This window comes from Chiloscyllium plagiosum, unplaced genomic scaffold (genome assembly GCF_037043375.1).
Source record: "Chiloscyllium plagiosum isolate Xiang-an unplaced genomic scaffold, Cpla_swu_hap1 HiC_scaffold_18, whole genome shotgun sequence".
Lineage (NCBI taxonomy): Eukaryota > Metazoa > Chordata > Chondrichthyes > Orectolobiformes > Hemiscylliidae > Chiloscyllium > Chiloscyllium plagiosum.
The window spans coordinates 33,211,502-33,233,419 of NW_028270156.1; the positions used below are offsets into that span (position 1 = coordinate 33,211,502).

A 21,918-nucleotide genomic window follows, 5' to 3' on the forward strand; every position below is an offset into this window, starting at 1 on the left:
CAGCACAATTTGAACAAGATCGTGGGAGTTTTCCCTGCTATCTTAGCTAATAATTGTCAGCTGACAGGTCTTTACAAACCATGTTATCTAATCATTATCACATTGCTGTTTGTGGGATCTTGGTATAAGAATGAAATAGGAACATAATTTGTATAACAAAACATAAAGTCACGATAGTCCCAGAGGACTACAGGGCTGCACTCTCATTAAAGAAAGATGACTGGTGGAGGCTTAACCTGAGAGTCACCGTGCCTCAGGTGAGGTGAAAGGTTGAAAGGAGAGTCTTTCATTGTCACCTCAGCTGAGTGCAGGAATTGAACCCACGTTGTTGGTGTCACTCTGCATTGCAAACCAGCCACCGGAACCAAGTGGTGAAACATTCCAAGACACTATATACAATCATTATCAAACAAAATTTGATATCTAGCTACATAAGATACATAAGTAAGACAGGTGATCAAATGCTTGGTCAAAAAGTAGGTTTGAAAAGAAGCATCTTAAGAGGACAGCAAGGTGCATAGAGCTTAAAGGAGGGTACACATGACAGTAAAAGGATGTATTATTATACAGAATTTTAGTGCAAGGAACCAGACATTTGAAAGAATGGAATCCAATCGGGTAGCAATTCTAATGTGAGAGATGCTCAAGTCGCCAGAATTTAACATGAGCAGAGATCTTGAAGCTTTGCAGAGCAGGTGGTGGTTGGAATTTGAAAATTGAATGATTTGTCACAGAAGTGAGTCCATTGAAAAGAAAATTGGATAAATACCATAAGCAGAGAAAAGTGCAGAAGCAGGGAAATTTGTTATATGCTTCTCGAGTGAACAGCCAGTAAAGGCATGATTGGCAGAATGGCCTCCTCCTGTATTTTGCACTTATGAATTTCTATGGACAATGAATTACTCACTGAATGTATTACTGACTGAAAAATCTCACTGATATTATGCTTTAAAGAGCTTATTTGCAATAATGTCCCGAGTAGTTGTAGCAGATACTTTGGGTAATGAAAAGAAATGATCAGAAATAAATGTGACTCAAGTGAATTTGGATAATTGCTCATTGACTGGAATGGCTTCTTGGATTTTTTTCAAAACACTTCAATGATTATACACAGGCTCTACTTTAGATTGCTTTTTACAAAAATGTATTTCAGTCACTGTACTTCAGTTAAGGATTTTTCAGCGCCAGTTACCATAGCAACATCTTTCAGAGACGTGTTCTTTTGAGAAAATATGGGTTTTATGTCTTCGGCTGTCTTGGACTCGTGGGAAACACTAAGTCCCAACTGTATCAAGACTAAAGGCACAAGAAATGAATCAAGTAAAATATAATTACGATTATACATCTTCAACCAAAGCCTTGACCTTGCTTTTCACTGTGAGGTCTTATAAAGTCTTCATCAAGACTTGGTCAAATTTCAGGATCCTTGCCATGATTGAATAGAAGCATTTATGTTGAATCTGCTGTGCTACAACTTGAAAGTGTCAATTGTGACTCAGTGGGCAATACTTCTATCTTTGAGTCAAGCAAGTGGTAGTTTCAAGTCCCACACGAGAGCCAGTCATCCACAGTTGCTATTTTAAGTGCAGTATACTGACAAAATGCTGCATTGTCAGAGAGATAGTACTGAAGGAGTGCTGCACTGTTGGAGTGTCCTTACTGAGCTTGTGTTGCTCTATCAGCAAGGCAGTGTACTATGCTGCTGGAGAGACAGTGCTGAGCACGTGCTCCACTGACAGAAAGACTGTCAGGGAGTACATTACTTAGTATGGACCAGTGTGACATTGTTGGGGGAATGCTGTGCTGTTTGAAGGAAAGCACTGAGGAAATGCTGAACTGTCAGAGGGATGATATTTGGGCAGAAACTCTAGGAGAAAGACAGTAGTATGCTCCATTGTGCATGTATTAATTGGAGAGAGAGGGGAAGAGAGAGAGAGAGTTCTCTTTGGAAGAAAGTGTGGGAGAATGTAAGGATACACATTTCATGCAGTGAATTGTAATGACTAGGAGTTTGCTGCCTAAGGAGGGCAGTGACAGCAGAGACAATTAATGATTTTAATAAAGGAAATTTGGTGGCAATAAGAGAAATAAAATTTGCAGATTTACTGGAGGTAGAATAGGAGAATAGGATGATTGGATTGTTCCCTGGACAGCAAGCATTAACTTAATGGGCTGAATGGTCTCCTACACAAGAATGACTCCTGGGCTGATATTTAATTGCAGTGATGGGAGTGCCCCTCTACTGACAGGATGCCGGGTGGGAGCCCCACATTTATTCTGTGGGAGGCCATTCAGGTTTCCTTAGGTACTTTAGTGCCCAGGATCAGGTCTCCCAGGTAATCTAGCACCAGTGGTGGTGAAAATTCCACCAGTCATTCAATCCAAGGCTGGCAGCTCCCCATTCTTGGCAGTACCATTGGGAACAATGACTGCTGGTAATACTCAGGCAGGAGGCTGGAAGAACACAGCAAGCCAGACAGCATCAGGAGGTGGAGAAGTTGACATTTTTATTGTAACCCTTCTTCAGGACTGGGGATGGGCAGGGGGGAGCTGCGAATAAAGCGGGTGGTGACGGCAGGGTGGTGAAGTGGGGCTGGGTGAAGACAGGTAGAGGGTACGTCCTGGTTGGTCGATGAGAGAATGAATCCAGCTAGTGGCAGGGAGCAGTGGAAGGGAAGGGGAGGGGCTGGGAAGGGAGTCAAGAGATGGGAACGAAGGTTATTTGAAGTTGGAGAACTCAATGTTGTGTCCTCTGGGCTGAAGGTTGCCCAGGTGGAAGATGAGGTGTTGTTCCTTCAATTTGTGCTGTAGTTCATTGTGGCAATGGAGGAGGCCAAGGATGGTCATGTTGGAAAAGGAGTGGTTAGAGAATTGAAATGGGTGGTGACTGGGAGGTTTGGTCAGCCCCTGCGGGCCCGGCTGGGATGCTCGGTGAACCATTCCCTTAGTTTGTGTTCAGTCTCCCTGATTTAGAGAAAACCACATCGGGAGCATCTGATGCAGTAAACGAGGTTGGAAGAGACCCATCTCAGCTGGGCCTGCAGGGGCCGACCGGACCTCCCAGTCACCGTCCACTTCAATTCCCCGAATCAATCTCTTTCCAACATGACCATCCTCAACCTCCTGTTTTTGTCTCGAACCATGCTGGTAATACTCAACATTCTAGTCTGAGGATCAACATTAGAAGTCTGGGTACTATCAGGGCAAGACAACAGGTTGAGATCAAGGCATCCTCCTTTCGAACTGGTACCCAATAGGGGTTACACAGTTTGCTTTCAAGAGCCAGAGAAGAGCAATTTGAGTCCCAATAAAACCCTGGATAGCAATACTCTCAAGGACAATTAGTGTCAAGTGGTTTACTAAGATCTTAAATGGCACCTTGCTGCTGGTAGGCAGGATTCCTTTGTAAGGATGTCCCTGGCCCAGATTAATTGGACACTGTTTTCCCCATGAGTAGGATCTGATACATGTACCCCCACCTAATTCTCCCCCTCCCCCACCATTGTTGCCAGCCCCAGCATGCTCAATTCAATTCTGCCCTTATGGGTATTTCGGAAGCTTTGTCCTGATGTAACCCAGGTCACATCTTGAGCTTTACAACCTGCTGAAAGCATAGACTCTGTTGAAAAAGGAGCTTTCTCTCATCCTCAGGGACATCCCAGTGAATACACAATGCATTCCAATGCTTTTATGTTCTCCCTTTGATCTGAGTCCAAACAAGCTCACCGTATTGGGTAGCCTGATAAATAGGACATTTGATGAAGTCATGTTGCAGGCAGTGTAAGCTGCTCCGCATTTTCTGAGTGTTTTCTGTTCCCTCGTTGCCCTTTACTTCTAACTTGGTTACGGCCAGTCCCACAGCAACCTCTACAGGGAACTGTTAGTAGCACATTAATTACTGTAGGATTCCCACTTCTGAAACCGAGAGATCAGTTCTGAAGTGAATCTGTTTCGATGTTTGTTTTTGAGAAAGGGGTTGCTTTTGCTTAACATTGTGTTTGAGGTTGTTATTCGGTGGATTGTTGCTTAGCACTTCTGTCCCAGTGCAACTTCTTCAGCTGTGCCTATACCTATTCTAATCATTGATAAATAGCTAAAATAGATTGAATTCATTGCAGTTTTAAAATAACTCATCTTTAAGAAATTCAGTAAGTTTTCTATTAATTCTGGATTATATTGCAGTCAAAAGCCTTTCAAACAGAATTTTGAGAAAAAAGCAGTCGTATCAAAGTCCCGATGGGAATATTACGCTACTTTCAATACACTTATTTGAAAAAAAGACTAATGGCACCCAATAATATTCTGGTTAAAAAGCCCTCCAAAACTTAAACCAGAATCACAATGAGTTGGTTTAAATCAAATACTTCTTCCTTTAAGTCCTGTACACAGCAATTCCTATTTTTAGAATGGTAGAATACAATTTGTACAGTTTTGATATCTATTGGAATTGATGTCGGCAAGGTGGCTACTCCTTTTTCTAACTTTAAAAGTTACTTTTACTGACTGGTAACTTTCTACTCAAATCTCAATCCAGAGCCAGGATATTGTGGATTCAACAAAATCTGGATCTCAGGCCAAGACCTTTTTTTTATTCACTGGTGGGACATGGGTGGCTGGTCAGCATTTATTGCCCGTCTCTAGTTGCTCTTGAGAAGTTTGGAGCGAGCTGGCATCTTGAACTGCTGAAAATCACGTGCTGTAGGTTGACCCACAACACCCTTAGGGAGGGAATTCCAGAATTTTGACCTAGCAACAGTAAAGAGACCACACTATATTTTCAAGTTATGATGGTTAGTGGCTTGAAGTGGAACTTGCAGATATTGGTGTTTCCATTTATCTGCTGCCCCTGTCCTTTTAGATTGAAGTGGTCATGGGTTTGAAAGTTGATATCTAAGGATCTTTGGTTAATCTTTGCAGTGCATTTTGTTAATGATACACACTGCTTGCTACTGAATGTCGACAGTGGAGAGTAGATGTTTGGCACCACATCCACAATCAAGTGGGCTGCTTTGTCCTCGGTGGACTCAAGCTTCTTGAGTGTTGTTGGGGCTGAACTCATCCAGGCAAGCGGGAAGTATTCCATCACACTGATGACTTGTGCTTTGTAAATAGGGGACAGACTTTGGGGAGTCAGGAGTCAAGAATGTGGTGCTGGAAAAGCACTGCAGGTCAGGCAGCATCCAAGGAGCAGGAGAATCGACGTTTCAGGCAAAAGCCCTACATCAGGAATGAGGCTAATGAAGGACTTTTGCCCAAAATGTCGATTGTCCTGCTCCTCAGATGCTGCCTGATCTACTGTGCTTTTCCAGCACCACACTCTCAACTCTAATCTGCAGTCCTCATTTTCGCCTTTGGGGAGTTAGGAGTTACTTGATGCAGTACTCCTAGCCTTGAACCTGGTCTTGTAGCCAGAGTATTTATGTGTGAGTCCAGTTGAGTTTCTGGTCAATTGTAACCCCAGTAAATTGATACTGGTCAAGGTGCAGTGGTTAGATTGTCCCTTATTGGAGGTGGCCATTTCCTGGCATTTGTGTGGTATAAATATTACTTGCCACTTATCAGTTCACACCTTGATATTATCCAGATCTTGTTGCATTTGGACTACTTCAGTATCTGAGGAGTTGTGAAAGATGCTGAACATTGTGCAATCATTGGCAAATGTCCCCATTTCTGACCTTATGATGGAGGGAAGGTCATTGATGAAGCAGCTAAAGATGGTTGGGCCTAGGACTAAACCCTGAGGAATTCCTGCAGAGATGTTCTGGAGGGCTGAGATAATTGACCTCCAATAATGTCAACAATCTTCCTATGTACAAGGTCTGACTCCAAACAGTAGAGAGTTGCCCCACGCTTCCAGTTTTTCTTGGGCTCCTTGATGTCACACTTAGTCGACTGCACCCATAATGTCAAGGGTTCACCAAGGGAATTCAGCTCTTTTGTCCATGTTTGAACTAAGGCTTGAATGAAGTCAGGAGATGAGTGGCTCTGGGGGAACTCAAACTGGGCATCAGTGAGCAGGTTATTGCTGCGCAGGTGTTGCTTGATAGCACTATTGATGACACCTTCCAGCACGTTACTGATGATTAAGAGGAAACTGATAGGGCGGTATTTGGCCATATTTGAGTCCTGCTTTTTGTGTACAGGACATACCTGCCCAATTTTCCACATTGTCAAGTAGATGCCAGCGTTGTGACTATACTGGCAAAGGGAGCAGAAAATTCTGGAGGACAAGTCTTCAGTACTATTGCCAGACTCTTGTCAAGGCACATGGGCTTTTCAGTATCCAATGCCTCTAATCATTTCTTGATATGATGTGGAGTGAATCGAATTGTAATGGTGGGCACGGTGGCACAGTGGTTAGCACTGTTGCCTCGCAGCGCCAGAGACCCGGGTTCAATTCCTGCCTCAGGCGACTGACTGTGTGGAGTTTGCACGTTCTCCCCGTGTCTGCGTGGGTTTCCTCCGGTGCTCTGGTTTCCTCCCACTGTCCAAAGATGTGCAGGGCCAGGTGAATTGGCCATGCTAAATTGCCCGTAGTGTTAGGTAAGGGGTAAATGTAGGGGTAGGGGTATGGGTGGGTTCGCTTCGGCGGGTCGGTGTGGACTTGTTGGGCCGAAGGGCCTGTTTCCACACTGTAATGTAATCTAATCTAATCTAAGCCCTCTGTTTTTTCCTCTCTCATCGTCCCCATCAATACCCCTCCATTGACACTCTAATTCATTTGGCTGAACTGGTTCTCAACCTCAATAATTTCTCCTTTGAAACCACCCACTTCCTCCAGACAAATGGGATAGCCATGGGCACCTGCATGGGCCCCAGGTATGCCTGTCTCTTTGTCAGTTATGTGGAACAGTTCATCTTCCGCAGTTACACTGGCATCATTCCCATCTTTTCCTTTGCTACATTGATGACTGTATTGGCGCCACCTCATGGTCCCACGAGGAGGTTGAACAGTTCATCAACAGTTCACCAACACATTCCATTCTGACCTTAAGTTAACGCGGACCATGTCAGCCACACCCCTCCCCTTCCTATATCTTTCCATCTCCACTCAACACGGACATATTCTACAAACCCATCGACTCCCACAGCTACATGGATTACACCTCCTCCCACTCTGCCTCCTGTGAAAACGCTATCCCTTATTCCCAATTCCTCCACCTCCACTGCACCTGCACCCCGGAGGACCAGTTCCACCGCAGAACACACCAGAAGGCCTCCTTCTTTAAAGATGGCAATTTCCCCTCCCACATGATTGATGATGCCCACCAGTGCATCTCATCCACTTCCCGCACCTCTGCCCTCGACCCCCACCCCTCCAACCATAACAAGGACAGAACCCCCACACCCTGACCTCACCTTCCACCCTACCAACCTCTGTATACATTGCATCATCCTCCACCATGTCCACCACCTACAAACGGACCCCACACCAGCGATATATTTCCCTCCCTACCCCATCCGCTTTTCGTAAAGACCTTTCCCTCCACGACTACCTGGTCAGGTCCACACCTCCCACCAACCCACCCTTCCCTCCCGACACCTTCCCCTGCCACCATAGGAATTGCAAAACCTGTGCCCACACCTCCCCCACACCTCCGTCCAAGGCGCTAAAGAAGCCTTCCACATCCATCAAAGTTTCACCTGCACTTCCACACATGTCATTTATTGTATCTGTTGCTCCCGTTGCAGTCTCCTCTATATTGGGGAGACAGGACACCTACTTGCAGAATGCTTCAGAGAGCATCTCCGTGACACCTGCACCAAGCAACCCCACTGCCCCGTGGCTAAACACTTCAACTTCCACTTCACCAAGGACATGCAGAACCTGGGCCTCCTCCATCACCACTTCCTAACCACCCAACATCTGGAGGAAGAATGCCTCATCTTCCGCCCAAGGCATCAGTATGAATTTCACCGGTTTCTTCATTTCCCCTCCCCTCCCATCTTAACCCAGATCCAACCTCCCAACCCGGCACTGCCCTCATGACCTGTCCTACCTGTCCATCCTCCTTCCCATCTATTCACTCCACCCTCCTCTCCAAACTATTGCCATTAGCTCCACCTCCATCTACCTAGCACACTCCCAGCTACCTTTACCCCAGCCGAAACCCCTCCAAGCTTTCTTATTTGTTACAGTATTAGCAGTGACTGAATGAGTAGCACTCTCATATCTCATTCAGAAAGTAATGGGTTCCACCTCCCACTCTATAGACCTGAGAACAAGATCAAGGCAAGCACTTCCTGGGGTTGGGTGAGTTGGGTGGGGGGGTGGTACTGAGGGAATGCTGCACTGAGGAACTGTTGCATTGTTGGAATTGTTGGTTGAGATGTTAACCTGATGCATGAAATTTATCATTCCCACTGTCCCTGAGAAAATAAGACATATCAGGGTTAAAGAAAGTTGTTGGGATGATCAGAGATTGCTGAAGTTGATCAATGAGTGAAGGGCATTTGCCCAAAACGTTGATTCTCCTGCTCCTCAGCTGCTGCCTGACTGGCTGTGCTTTTCCAGCACTACATTCTCAACTCTAATCTCCAGCACCTGCAGTCCTCACGTTTGCCACGTTAAATGTCTGTTTAGGAGGCAATTGCTGTGGCAATTCGATTGCGATTCCTACATTAGCACAAACTGTCAGGTAGGAAAGAGATAAAAATGCCTTTCATCATTTGGATGTCATTCACTTACAGTGACATTACTTGAAATGATTATCAACAGAGGTATATTTCGAGCAACAAATCCTATATATTACGCATTTCACACTCAGTAAATGAAAACATAACCCCTATGCAGTTGTAAATGGAAGAAAGAAATGTAAGAATTGCAACAGATTTTCTGTCCATTTTGTCCATCGATTCACAAAAGAGACAGTTCCTTTGTTTCATTTTAGTCTGAGTTATGCTGCTCAGTCAAGTCCAGCTTTGAGTTCAATGCATTGAGAATTCTTTGCTGAATCTTTATGATGCTATTCTGTAACTACAGCTCATGATACCACTCTGAAATGTACATTTTATCTTGCCTCCAGAATTAATTACAGGTTGGATGCAGCTGCAAACTGACATTTTGCAAAAGTCTTTCTAATTTTATTCATTAAGTAAACTGTAGGTTTAAACTAACACTGAACTGGGATCTAGATTAATTGACTTGCATTTTCACAAGTGTTGGTTGACCTGAAATTATTTTGCACAACATTGTAACACAACAATTAACTCATAGAATGACACAAAATTCAAGAAGGTGATTTAGCTGAGGTGTCTGTGCCAGCTCTTTGAAATATTTTCAACAAGTCCCTTTCCTGGGCTTTTCCAATAACCTTGCAATTTATACCCTGTTCAATATTTATCTAAATCCCTTTAGAAGTTGCTATTGCATCTGATTCCACATCAGAACAACCCGTTGCATAAAAAATTCTCATCTTACCCTTAGTTGTTTTGCCAATCATGGTTTCTAATCATCCTACCCAAGTGCAGTGCTGTCAGTATGCCCTCCCACAGTGCAGGGCTACCTCTGCCCTGACCTTCAGCAGTGCAATGCTCTTGACACTTGTTTTCTTACAGTGTAGCAATTGTGCATGACAGACCCTCTAGCAATGTCGCATCCTATCAACGCTCCCTCTCTAACACTCTGTACTGTACATCAAGCCCCACTTGACCAAGTGGAGTACTTACTCAGTACGGACTGTCTGACAGCGCCCTGCTCCCTCCAGTAGAGTGACAGCCTAGATTCTGGGTTCACATATTGGGAATAAATATTTGTGTACATACAGTTCTAGTTGCATGGAATTGTTTCTCCTTCCTCCTTTCCCACATATTTTCCATTGGGTGATTAATTCAGGCTAATTTTTTTGTCCTTTTGTCAACATGATCTGGCAATTCCTGTGACATTCCCTCAGAACCTATCTTGCCATCATTTTCACCTCACTGATTCTGATATGTGATGGGTAAATATTATTAACTTTAAAAAACCAGGCAACGATGATTCAAATGCCTGACTAAATTTGGTTTTTAAGATCACTTATTAAAGGTTTCTGCATGTCCCAAGATTACTCCTCTAAATTCTTCTCTAAAATTATGTGTCTCCCGGTCCTGGGCTACCACCCCACTCATCATCTGAATATAGATTACAAATGGGGACTTCATTGTGTTTCCACGTGTCCAATACATGTACACACCTCAGAGTTAAACTGGAACTTTGATTTCAAAGTGGCAAGGAGGAACAACTGGCAGAGAAAGAAATCTGGAACATGCCAAGGAGAGATTAAGCACTGAACTGAATCCCTTACATTAGTAAGAGACATTCTCTATCAGAACTAACATCTACCTGACAATGTGGAAAATTGCCCAGGCATGTCCTGTCCTCAGAAAGCGGAACAAATCTCAATCATCAGCAAAATGACGAAAGACGTCATTGACAGTACTATCAAAACAGCATTTATCAGCACTGAAGCTCAGTATTGGTTCTGCCAGAGCCACCATGATCCAGATCTCATTACAGCCTTGGTAAGGACATAAACAAAAAACGGCAGAATTCAAGAGATGGGTGTGACTCCTTTTGACATCAAAACAGCATTTGACCAAGTGTGGCGTGAGGGACCCTGGGAAAATTGAAGTCAGTGGGAATCAGAGGAAAATTCTGGCTAAAATCATAAAATTGCGGTGGCACAGTGGTTAGCACTGCTGCCTCACAGCGCCAGAGATCCGGGTTCAATTCCCGCCTCAGGCGACTGACTGTGTGGAGTTTGCACGTTCTCCCCGTGTCTGCGTGGGTTTCCTCCGGGTGCTCCGGTTTCCTCCCACCATCCAAAGATGTGCAGGGTCAGATGAATTGGCCATTCTAAATTGCCCGTAGTGTTAGGTAAGGGGTAAACGTAGGGGTATGGGTGGGTTTCGCTTCGGCGGGTCGGTGTGGACTTGTTGGGCCGAAGGGCTTGTTTCCACACTGTAATCTAATCTAAAAAAAAAATCCCTACAATGCAGAAATAGGCCATTCAGCCTCTTGGTCCACACCAACCCTCCAAAGGGCATTGAACCCAGACCCACCATCTATCCCATAACCCTGCATTTCCCATGGCTAATCCACTTAGCCTACACATACCTGGACACTAAAGGCAACTTAGCATGGCCAATCCACCTAACCTGCACATCTTTGGAAGAAACTAGAGAACCCAGAGGAAACACAAGCAAACATGAGGAAAACGTGCAAACTCCACATAGTCAATTGCCTGAGGCTGGAATTTAACCACTGTGCCACCCTGCCGCCCAGCTCAAAAAGATAATGATTATGGCTGTTGTCGGCCAATCATCTCATTCCCAGGATATTATTGCAGAGGTTTTGCAGGATACTGTCCTAGGCCCAACTATCTTTAGTTGCTTCATCAATAACATTCCATCCATCATAAAGGTTAGAAGTGGTGATGTTCACTGATGATTTGACAACTATTTGCGGTTTCTCAGATACAGTTCATGCTGTTATGGAGCAATATCTCAACAACCGTTGTACTTGGACTGCTAAGTGACAAGTAATAGTCACATTCAATGCGAAATCAATCAGTCTTGTTTTGTCAAGACTGAAATCACTGACTGTCAATATCCTGAGGATCACCATTGACCAGAAAATGAATTGGACAAACCATATGAATACTCTGACTATAAGACTGGAGGCTGGACATTTTGCTTTGAGAAACTCACCTCTGACACCCAAAGACAAGGCACAGGTCAGGAGTGTGATGGAATACTAGGTGGAGTGAAGCTCCAATGAAAGTCAAGAAACTTGACACATTTCAGGACAAACAGCCCAGTTGTTCAGCACCCATTCACCACCGTAGATCATTTGCACGCCCCAACATTATGCATTCTGGCAGTGTGTAACATCTACAAAAATGCACGGCAGCAACTTGCTCAGCTTTCTGTAACAGCAATTTCCAAACCTGAAGGACCTCTACACTTAGAAGGACAAAGGCAGCAGATGCACTGGAACATTGCCACCTTCTCCACCATATTTTATACGGTCTAAACTTACACTTATATCATCAGCCCTTCACTGTTTCTGGGTCAAAATCTTAGAACTCCCTGCCCAACAATAACTTTGCATGTACCTACATCACATGGACTGCAATGGTTCAAGAAGGCAGCTCACCACCACTTTCTCAAAGACAATTAGGGAAAAGCAGTATACGCAGCCTTGCAGTTGTTGAAATTATCATGAGCAACATCATGGCAGACCCACTAGGATCCATTTCCAACCTTAGATATCAGCTGTGGACAGCCATTACCTCAACAATCCCAAAGGGATCACAGAAATATGGAATTGTGCCACTTTATTGCACATGAGAAGTATTCATGATGAGGTGAACACCTCAAGGGAGAGTGCTTTTGCTATTAGGATGCTTAGCGAATTTTTACTGAGATGTGGTGGAGAGATGTGCTTCTAGTAGCACTTAAGAACAGCTGTATTTGTAAGGAAGTTACAACTAACTATGGTCTACTACCTTAAAATAAATAAATGTGATTGAGTTGGATCAGACACTCTTTTGAAGGTTGATGTTACATTCAAGATCTATCCTGAAATACAGTCAGTTTGGAAAGTCTCAGTTACAATACAGCAAGAACCAAGAGAGACAAGACAAACCCTAATTGGACTGAGGGGTAAAGAAATTCTGGAAAATTGAGGCAACTTCTCCAGGAGTTCAGTGGAAATAATGAATACTGTAGAAAACCTCAGTCCTGAGAGACACATGTAAAAATGAGCACAAGCCAAAGTTAGCATCCAGCATCAAGAAATGTTTTGCACAAACTGATTACAACTTACATAATGGATACCTAGGAACTGGAAATTTAAAATCAAACAAAAACCATGGACTGTAGCATCAAACAGAGACAGAAGAGAGATCAGATTTACATTTAAATGAACTGTGGGATCTGAGAGACACCAATACAACAGGTGGGCAGATGGCATTATCTAACAAACAGGAGATGGATTGTTTCACATATCAGCTGCTCAGCCATGAACAATTTTAACATTTGCATTTCTAAATCATTTTTCTTCATCTCCCAGAGTTATCCTAGAAAATTTCACATCTGGTGAATTACTTTGCATTAGCATGACACCAGTTTTGTGCACAGCAAGATCCCATCAACAGCAACATGATAAATGCCACCTGGAAATGCTTCTCGTGGGCTTTTTTTAAGATATGAAGGTGTTCTTTATTTTTGGCACCTGAAACCCAGACATAGATACTTTAAATCATCCTGTTCAGATATGTTGTAAAACCCATCGAGCAATTGGTACTTAAATGCAGATCTTCTGGGCCAAAGATAGGGGCACTTCCTCTGTGTTGCAAGTGTTCTTTCTTAATGGTGTTGGTAATGGATCAAAATTGAAACTAGCTCAAACTTTTCATCAAAAAAGGGAATGAAGACTTTTTAAAATCGACTGTCAAATAATCCTCTAAATCTAATGTAACTTATGTTATGAGTACGAATCCTTGAGAAGGGTTTGAAGTAATTACTATCTTCCTTAAAGGTGTCTTTCATCGATAACACCTTCTGAACCTGCAACCACCAGCACCAAGAAAGTCAAGGAAAGCAGGCTGGTGGGAAGTGATTGCCATTAAGTCTCACAATGTCTTTATGAGGAAATGTATTAACTGTTAGTTCAGCAAAATCTAAAACTCACTACCTAAAAGCAATGTGGCACTGCATAGATTGCAATAAAAGCTCTCCACCAGCTCCTGACTCAATTAGTGATGTCATCCATCATGAACTAGAAATAAAAGGACAGGAGCATATTGCAAGTGGATTGGAGATGTGCCATGAGGGTTCATCAAGGTTGGTACATGTCAGATGCCAATGTCCATGGACTTTGGGTGCCTGTGGCCAGTGCTCATGGAGGGTGCCCCAAGGTCAGTGCCCAGTGTCCAATGAGGAGATTGTTTAGAGCAGCGGCTACCTGAAATCTCAAGGTACTCCAGGTCAAGAATTCTCAATGTCTAGCTTGCTCAGTGCGGTTGGCAAGAATGGAAATTGTATATTGACAAGATGAGCTTGAGCTTAAGCAAAACATTTAACAATCTATAACCTTCCTTAATTGGTAACTTGCTGCTGCCCAGTAAGAAAGTCACCTCACAGTTTGACAAATGTCCAAAATAACCTACAAGGTAAACTTCTCGTGCTATTCTGCCACAAATCTCATTATAGCCTCTGTCACTCAGGCCCCTATAAGATCCCCCATCCAATATTTTTATTAATTTGATCTGTTTAACTTTGCATTTCTCCATGGCAGGCATTTTGATGGACATTTATTTTAATTTTATTGTTGGTGTTATTCTTTCCAGTTGGCTGTTTAAGGGATTCTTTTGCTTTATTCATCTTTTCTTTAAAGTTTAATGTGAAAAGCTGAGTGTAACATTTGAACACTGCCCACAACAACTTCAAAACAGGAAAAGAAACAGCTTGATAATGCAGAGAAATGGCTGAGGGTCTGTTCATCCATCACTTATCCATTGATTACCCTGCCATTGTCTGCCCATCCATCACTTTCACATCGATTTCACTGCCTGCCAAGTCTGTCCATCTATCATCCAACAACAATTTGCATTTATATGACACCTTTACTGTAATAAATTGCTGTAGTGCACTCCACAGGAGCAAATATCAATCAAATTTTGACACTGAGTTACTAAAGGATCTATTCGTGCAGGTGACCAAACCCTTTGCCCGAAAGACAGGTTTTAATGTACATCTTAAATGAGGAGAGAGAGAGACCGAGTGATTTTGGGGGAGGGGAATTCTGAATGTTGGGACCCAGGCAGCTGAAAACATGGCCTTCAAAGGTGGAGTAATAAAAGGCAGGAATGCATGAGATGCCAGATCTAGAAGACTGTCTGGGGCCTTGGAGGAGTGTAAGATAAAAGAGATTACAAAGAAAGGGTAGAGCTATCGAAGAGGAGGGATATGAAAATCTGGATAAGAATCTTAAAACTGAAGCTTTGTCAGTCCAGGAGCTTGTCTAGATTAGTGAGCACAGCTGGGATTACACTCCAGGTTGAGAGTCAGTCCATTGACCTTCTACATCTATTATCCTTCTATTTCCTGCACTTCCTACCACAAAACCTTCAAGAAACCTCTGAATAAAGGAATTTCTAACCTCACTCTCAACCATGTTAAATAGATTCAAACGAATATTTGAACCAAGATTGCTGACAGATAGCTTTCAAATATGTTTCAATCATCCACAGGAGGTTTCACATTTGGTTTCTAAAGACATTTGTGCACTTGGGAGTCTATCTGCCTCTTATAGAGTCAGATTTTTTGCACACAGAGGGAGAATCTGCAGACTTCTAAAAATGGCAGCCAGCACGTATTTCTGGGTTTCCAGCTTCATCTTTCACCAGTGGAGGATAAAGGCATTGGCTTGCTTCTTCTATGAACTTGGTTTCCTATCTACTGTGGATGACAAGGCCTCCATCACATCCGACCTATCACATGTGCATGCGCACTTGCCCCTTCCCATCACTCAACAGCATACTTGGGTTCCCCTTGTCCTCATTTTTCATCCCACCAGCCTCCGCATCAAAGGATCATTCTCTGCCATTTCAGAAAACTCTAGCCATAATGCCACCACCAAACACATCTTCCCCTCACTCCCCCGTCTGCATTTCGTAAGGATCGCTCCCTCCAGGAGATTCTAGTCCATTCCACAACCACCAACAATACCTTCCCCCTCTCTACGGCACCTTCCCATGTAACCACAGAAGATGCAACACCTGCCCTTCACCTCATCCCTGCTCATCATTCAAGGACCTAAACAGTTATTCTAGGTGAAGCAGCATTTCACCTGTACCTCCTCCAATCTTGTGTATCGTTTTCACTGCACTCAATGTGGCCTATTCTACATTGGCGAAACCAGAAGCAGACTGGGTGACCCCTTTACAGAACACCTCCAGTCTATGCGCAAGCATGACCCCAACTTTCCTGTAGTCGGTCATTTTAACACAGCTTCTTGCTCACATACCCACATGTCTGTCCTCGGCGTGCTGCAGTGTACCAGTGAATCACAGCGTAAACTAGAGGAACAGCATCTCATTTTCAGACTAGGCATTTTACATTCTTCTGGAATTTATACATTATTGAGTTCAACACCTTCAAATTGTGGACCATCTCCCATTTCTTCCCTTTTAGATTTTTATCATATCCTTTCTCCCTTCCCCCCCAGCCCAGTGTCTGTCCTTTCAAGTCTAGAATTGTCAGGCAGGAGGCTGGAACGACAAAGCAGGCCAGACATTATTGTGAGATGGTAAAGTCGACGTTTCGGGTCATGATATGGTGATGCCGGTGTTAAAAATCACACAACACCAGGTTACAGTCCAACAGATTTATTTGGAGGCACCAGTTTTTGGAGCGCTGCTCCCTCATCAAGTGATTGTCGAGTATAAGTTTATACTCCAATCTAGTGCTTCCAAATACAGGGGTAAACCTGTTGGACTATAACCTGGTGTTGTGTGATTTTTGATAGTTCGGCTGTAATGCTTCTTCAGGACCAGCTCTGTTCTTTCAATCTGGCAATTAGACACACCATTGTTCTGCCATTCTCACATTCCAATCACTTAATCTAACCTATCAGCAGCGTTTCTCCACTAGTATCTGACACCCACTCCCAAACTATAACATTAATGCTGGCCCCTACACACCACTTCAGCTCTGATGAAGAATCATCTAGACTCGAAACATTTGCTTGCTCTCTCTTCCGCTACAGCATTTGTAGTTTACAGTACAGATTCCAGCATCTCTGCAGTAATTTGGTCTAGTGTGTGTTGAGAGGCATATCCTGGACTCCCAACCTGGCCAGCTCAATTGCAATCAAGCAGTGTTGTAACTCAGGAAAAACTATTTCAATAGATTAATGGATACCTAGGCCCTCAGTCAAATGGAGGTGGGTTGAGTGGTATAGGTAGGCCTGTGTGGTTATGTGGAGGCAGGGTGTAGGTGGGGAGAATGAAGAGGCACAGGGAAGTGAGTGGAGAGTGAGAGATTTGAGGGACAAGGGCTCGAGGTCTGTTTTATTGATTTTATTGTATCTGGTACAAAGTCCCTGAGCATAAGGCACCAGGCACCTTTTAAGCAATTGGCCTGGGCATTCAGCAAGCTGTTGTGCTATCTGCGCGATCCCTCCAGGGGCAACTGGCATAACTCCAGCTGTCCTTCACATGCAAAACTAAAATCCTAACTTTGCAAAGGGCACTTTCCCAAAACAGATATGATGAGACAAGAAATTCTGACTGCCAATACACATCCCTGAAAATTTAACTCCTTTTATTTTCTACAGCTTTTTAAATAGTTTTTTTTTAAGCAATTCTTGTGATTGTGGGGAGGGAAATGGGGATCAATGCTTGAAACTGATGTTTCAGTAACATTGTGACAGTCTCTGGAGCCTCTATAAATTGGAAATATATAATGAACCTTCATAGCTCTATCAATCTTGGCAACATTTTTAAAATACAAGCACTGCAGCCATTTCAAAGCCAGTTTGCATACTTGCAAACAAACTGCACTCAGTGTGTTGTTGCTACACCATTTCTGCCTTATACCCATTTGTGAAGGTGCGTGTGATTTGAAGTGTGGAAAATCAGAAAGTGTGGAAAAAAATTGCTTTCTCCAGTACCTTCTGCAATCTCAAAACATTCCAAAGCATCTTACAGCCAACAAAGTACTTGTGAAATGCAGTTACTATTGCAGTGTAGGAAACACAGCAGCCATTTTGTGCACAGCAAGTTCCCACAAACAGCGATGCAGTAATAACCAACAAAAAGTTATGTAATGAAGTTGATTGATTGAAGGATAAATATTGGTTCTGGACACCACAGTGAACTCCACAGTGCTTCTTTCAAGATGTGTGTACGGGAGTTCCTACATTCAGGTGAGTGAGCACATGAGCCCCAGTTTAACATCTCATCTGAAAGGCAGCACCAATAACAGTGTAGGTGAAAGTGAGGACTGCAGATGCTGGAGATTAGAGTCGAGAGTGTGATGCTGGAAAAGCAGAGCTGGTCAGGCAGCATCCAAGGAGCGGGAGAATCGATGTTTTGGGCAAAAGCCCTTCATCAGAAATGATCAACAACAGTGTAGCCCTACTTCATTACAGCACCGGAGTGCCAATCTCAATTTTTGTGGTCAAGTTCGAAGTTGGATTTGAACTCAAAAGTTCTGAATCATGGCAAAACAGCTACTCCCAAACCACAGCTGATTTGAATGGGAACCTTTAGTATATGTGGTGGTCACGTTCTCTAGGACTGTTTAGGTTCACTGTCACCGGTCTTTCTTACTGACATTAATTTATGTTACTGGTGCAAAGTGGAGAATAATGCCCACATGATCTCTTCTGCAGAAGAGAGGTGTGGCCTTGCTGTACAGGATAGGTCTGTAACGTAGTACTTAATAGCTGGTTACATTACATGTGAGTTACAAAGATTGAGATGCAAACATTGGTGGGCTGGTAAATAGTGAGGAGAATCGTCTTAGACTGTAGGAGGATGTAGACAAGCTGGTCAGATGGACTGATCAGTAATAAATGGAATTCAATGTGCCAATGTGAATGGGCCAATGTGAAGTGATGCACTTGGGAAGAACAAACAAAGACAAGAGAATACATGATGAATGGTAGGAACCTGGGAAATACCAAGGATCAGAGGGACCTTGGCATGCATTTCCACCACATCCTTAAGGTATTGGGACATGTAGGTAAAGTGATTAAGAAGACATAAGGTATCAATCAAGGCAGAGAGTTCAAGAGCCACAAGGTTATGCTAGAACTGTATCAAACATTGGTTAGGCCACAGCTGGGATCCAGGACAATGCAGCCCACTTGATTGGCACCACACCCACAAACATCCAGTGCTTGAACCACTCATGCTCATTAGCAGTAGTTTGCACTACCTACAAAGATACACTACAAAAATTCACCAAAGCTAGGACAACACCTTCATGACCACAAACATCTCAAAGAACAAGAGCAGCAGATTTAAAAGAACATCATCACATGCAAGTTTCCCCAAAACCACTCACCATCCTGGCTTGGAAATATATCACCATTCCTTTAGCGTTACTTGGTCAAATTTCTGAAACTGCTTTCCTCATGCATTGCTGGGCCTAGCTGCACCATGGCCTTGATCAGTGTAGCTTTTATTTAAGTACCATTGCAACCTAAAAGGTGAAGCCACGAATACAGTTTACCCAGCTCTTAACTGAGTTGAAAATGGGTCCTTCAAGCAAAATAATTGAATGGTGGAGCAGATTTTAAATGTTGAATGGCCTGTTCCTGTTACAAATATTTCTTTATTTTAATATTTGAAGTTTCCATACTCAGTCAACAAAATTGGAAAATATTGAAATCTGTTGAGGATGTGGAGAAATTAAACTACGAAATGGAAACCAAACAAAGATCTTTCTTAAGACAAAATATGCTGCTGCTTCTGAAAGCATGTTAAGTATATAATTAGTGGTCATTTGAACTGAATTCTTCAGCCAATCAATTCCCACAATGCCTATCGCAATGGAACATTAGTGATCGATAATATCTCTTTGCAGATGTTATTCGGCTAAGAATTGATATAAATTTATTAGACTGTGGCTAATTTAAACATAGAAGAGTGTGCAGCACCTGCCCACTAGCTCAAAACTGGTTAAATACTATATACAGACTTAACATTAACATTCTGACCATCATATCTGCATAGTATTTTGGTCCCTCAAGAGAAATAATTTGTGAATGCTAATTGGCTGTTCCTTCTCATTATTACTGAGTTGGCTTTTGGTGAACACATTGCAAACTTAATCACTCAAGCAGAAACAGTGAAATTGTCATTTAAAACACTAATAACGAATAGAGGTGACTTTTCAACATGTATTTTTAGCTAGTAAGCATTTGTGCATGAAGATAAATTTTAAGTGGAATTGTTCTGCACTCTTAAAGAATTCGATAGACATAGCTTTGTGCTTCATCTTAAAATTCTGTGTTGAATGAAGATATTATGTATAATGTGCTGAAGACATCAATGTGCATTTGTACTTCAAATCATAGACTCAATCAACACAGGAGGAACTCGCTTAAATAAATCAAAATGCTACAGATGCTGGAGATCTGCAATAAAAACAGAAAGTGTGAAGAAGCTCTGGCTTTTCTTTTGGAAGAGTTACATTGGACTTGAAGTGTTAACTCTGCTTCTCTCTCAACTGATACTGCCAGCCCTGCTGAGTTTCTCTAGCACTCTATATTTATATTACAAAAGGAATTAATTCAGCCCATCATGCCTGTGCCAACTCTCTGAAAGAGCAACCAGTTGTCATTGTATCTGCACATTCCCCATAGTCCTGTAAAATTTACCATTTTAATTGGATAGCAGAACAGATTGATGGGGTGAATGTTCTCCTCTTGTTCCTATGTTTCTTGCATAATACAGGGAGCATAACATTGGAGAACCAATCAGAATCTTGTGTCACCTCTATGCAGAAGGCCTAATGGAATCAGCAGCCCATTAGGCACTTAACTGCTCCAGACTGGCTTTCTCCAAGATTTAGGACTGGGAGGGTGAAAATCCCATCTGCCATAAACCTGTTGAATGGCTGAACTGATCAATGTGCCCTTATTTTTTAGAATATTATGATCACAGGTGATTGAGGGAAGAATGGGGGTTTCAGGCAAAGGCGAGGAAGAGATTGTATGAAAGGGCAGGGTGAAATGTATTCAGTGGAGCAACCCCTAGCCCTCACTTTTCCAGTTCAGGATGCATCAGTCCAACCAGTCCATCCCAAACTAAACCAGTCCCACCTGCCTGCACCTGGCCTACATCCCTCCAAATATTTATTATTCATGTACTATCCAAATGTCTTTTAAAAGTTGTAACTGTACCCATATCCACCACTTCCTCTGGAAGTTCATTCCCAGATGAACCACTCACTGTGGAAAAAAATTGCCTCTCATGTCTTTTGTAAATCTTTCTCCTCTCACCTTAAAAATATGCCCCTAGTCTTGAAATCCCCCATCCTAGGGAAAAGACATTTGTCATTCACTTTATCTAAACCCCTCATGATTTTATAAATTTCTTTAAGGTCATCCCTCAATCTCCTGTGCTCCAGTGAAACAAAGTCCCAGCCTAACCAGCCTTTCCTTATAATTCAAACTCTGTGGTCTGTGACAAAACATTAGATTTTATTTCCTATTTGCTACCAGCGATTCCACAAAGGTATTTACAGGGTTTAGCCACTTTGAATTGATTTTGTGAAACTTGAAAGGGTTCAGAAAAGATTTACAAGGATGTTGCTGGGGATGGAGGAGTTGGGCTTTAGGGAGAGGTTAAATAGGCTAGGGCTGTTTTCCCTGAAGCATTGGAGGCTGAGGGGTGACCTTATAGAGGTTAATAAAATTATGAGGGGCATGAATAGGATAAATAGACAAAGCTTTTTTCCCTGGGGTAGGGAAGTCCAGAATTAGAGGGCATAGGTTTAGAGTGAGAGGGGAAAGATATAAAAGAGACCTAAGGGGCAACTTTTTCACACAGAAGGTGGTACATGTATGGAATGAGCTGCCAGAGGAAGTGGTGGAGGCTAGTAAAATTGCAACATTTAAAAGGCCTCTGAACGGATATATGAATAGGAAGGGTTTGGAGGGATATAGGCCGGGTGCTGGCAGGTGGGACTAGATTGGGTTGGGATATCTGATCAGCATGATCGTGTCAGACCGAAGGGTCTGTTTCCGTGCTGTACATCTCTATGACTCGATGTTTATGGTCATGAGATTCAATGTCCATTAAAATTAATTAGGGAGAAATGTTTGAACCAAAATAAAGATGAATCCTCAATGTTGAATTGGGTATCCCTGTTTCTGGAAAGACTCACTGCAGCATGTAAGACAGCACAAGAGTATTT

The 21,918-nt window shown here is 42.9% G+C and overlaps 1 protein-coding gene across 1 annotated transcript in view; it reads left to right on the plus strand.

Annotated features, from left to right (window-relative positions):
• The first annotated feature begins 10,392 nt into the window (after positions 1 to 10,392).
• Positions 10,393 to 21,918, plus strand: part of LOC122557736 (eukaryotic translation initiation factor 4 gamma 2-like) — a 59,254-nt gene continuing 47,728 nt past the window's right edge. The window contains exon 1 of the mRNA XM_043705681.2: positions 10,393 to 10,500. Within this exon, the coding sequence (XP_043561616.2) occupies positions 10,393 to 10,500 (108 nt within the window). The remainder of the gene's footprint in view (positions 10,501 to 21,918) is intronic.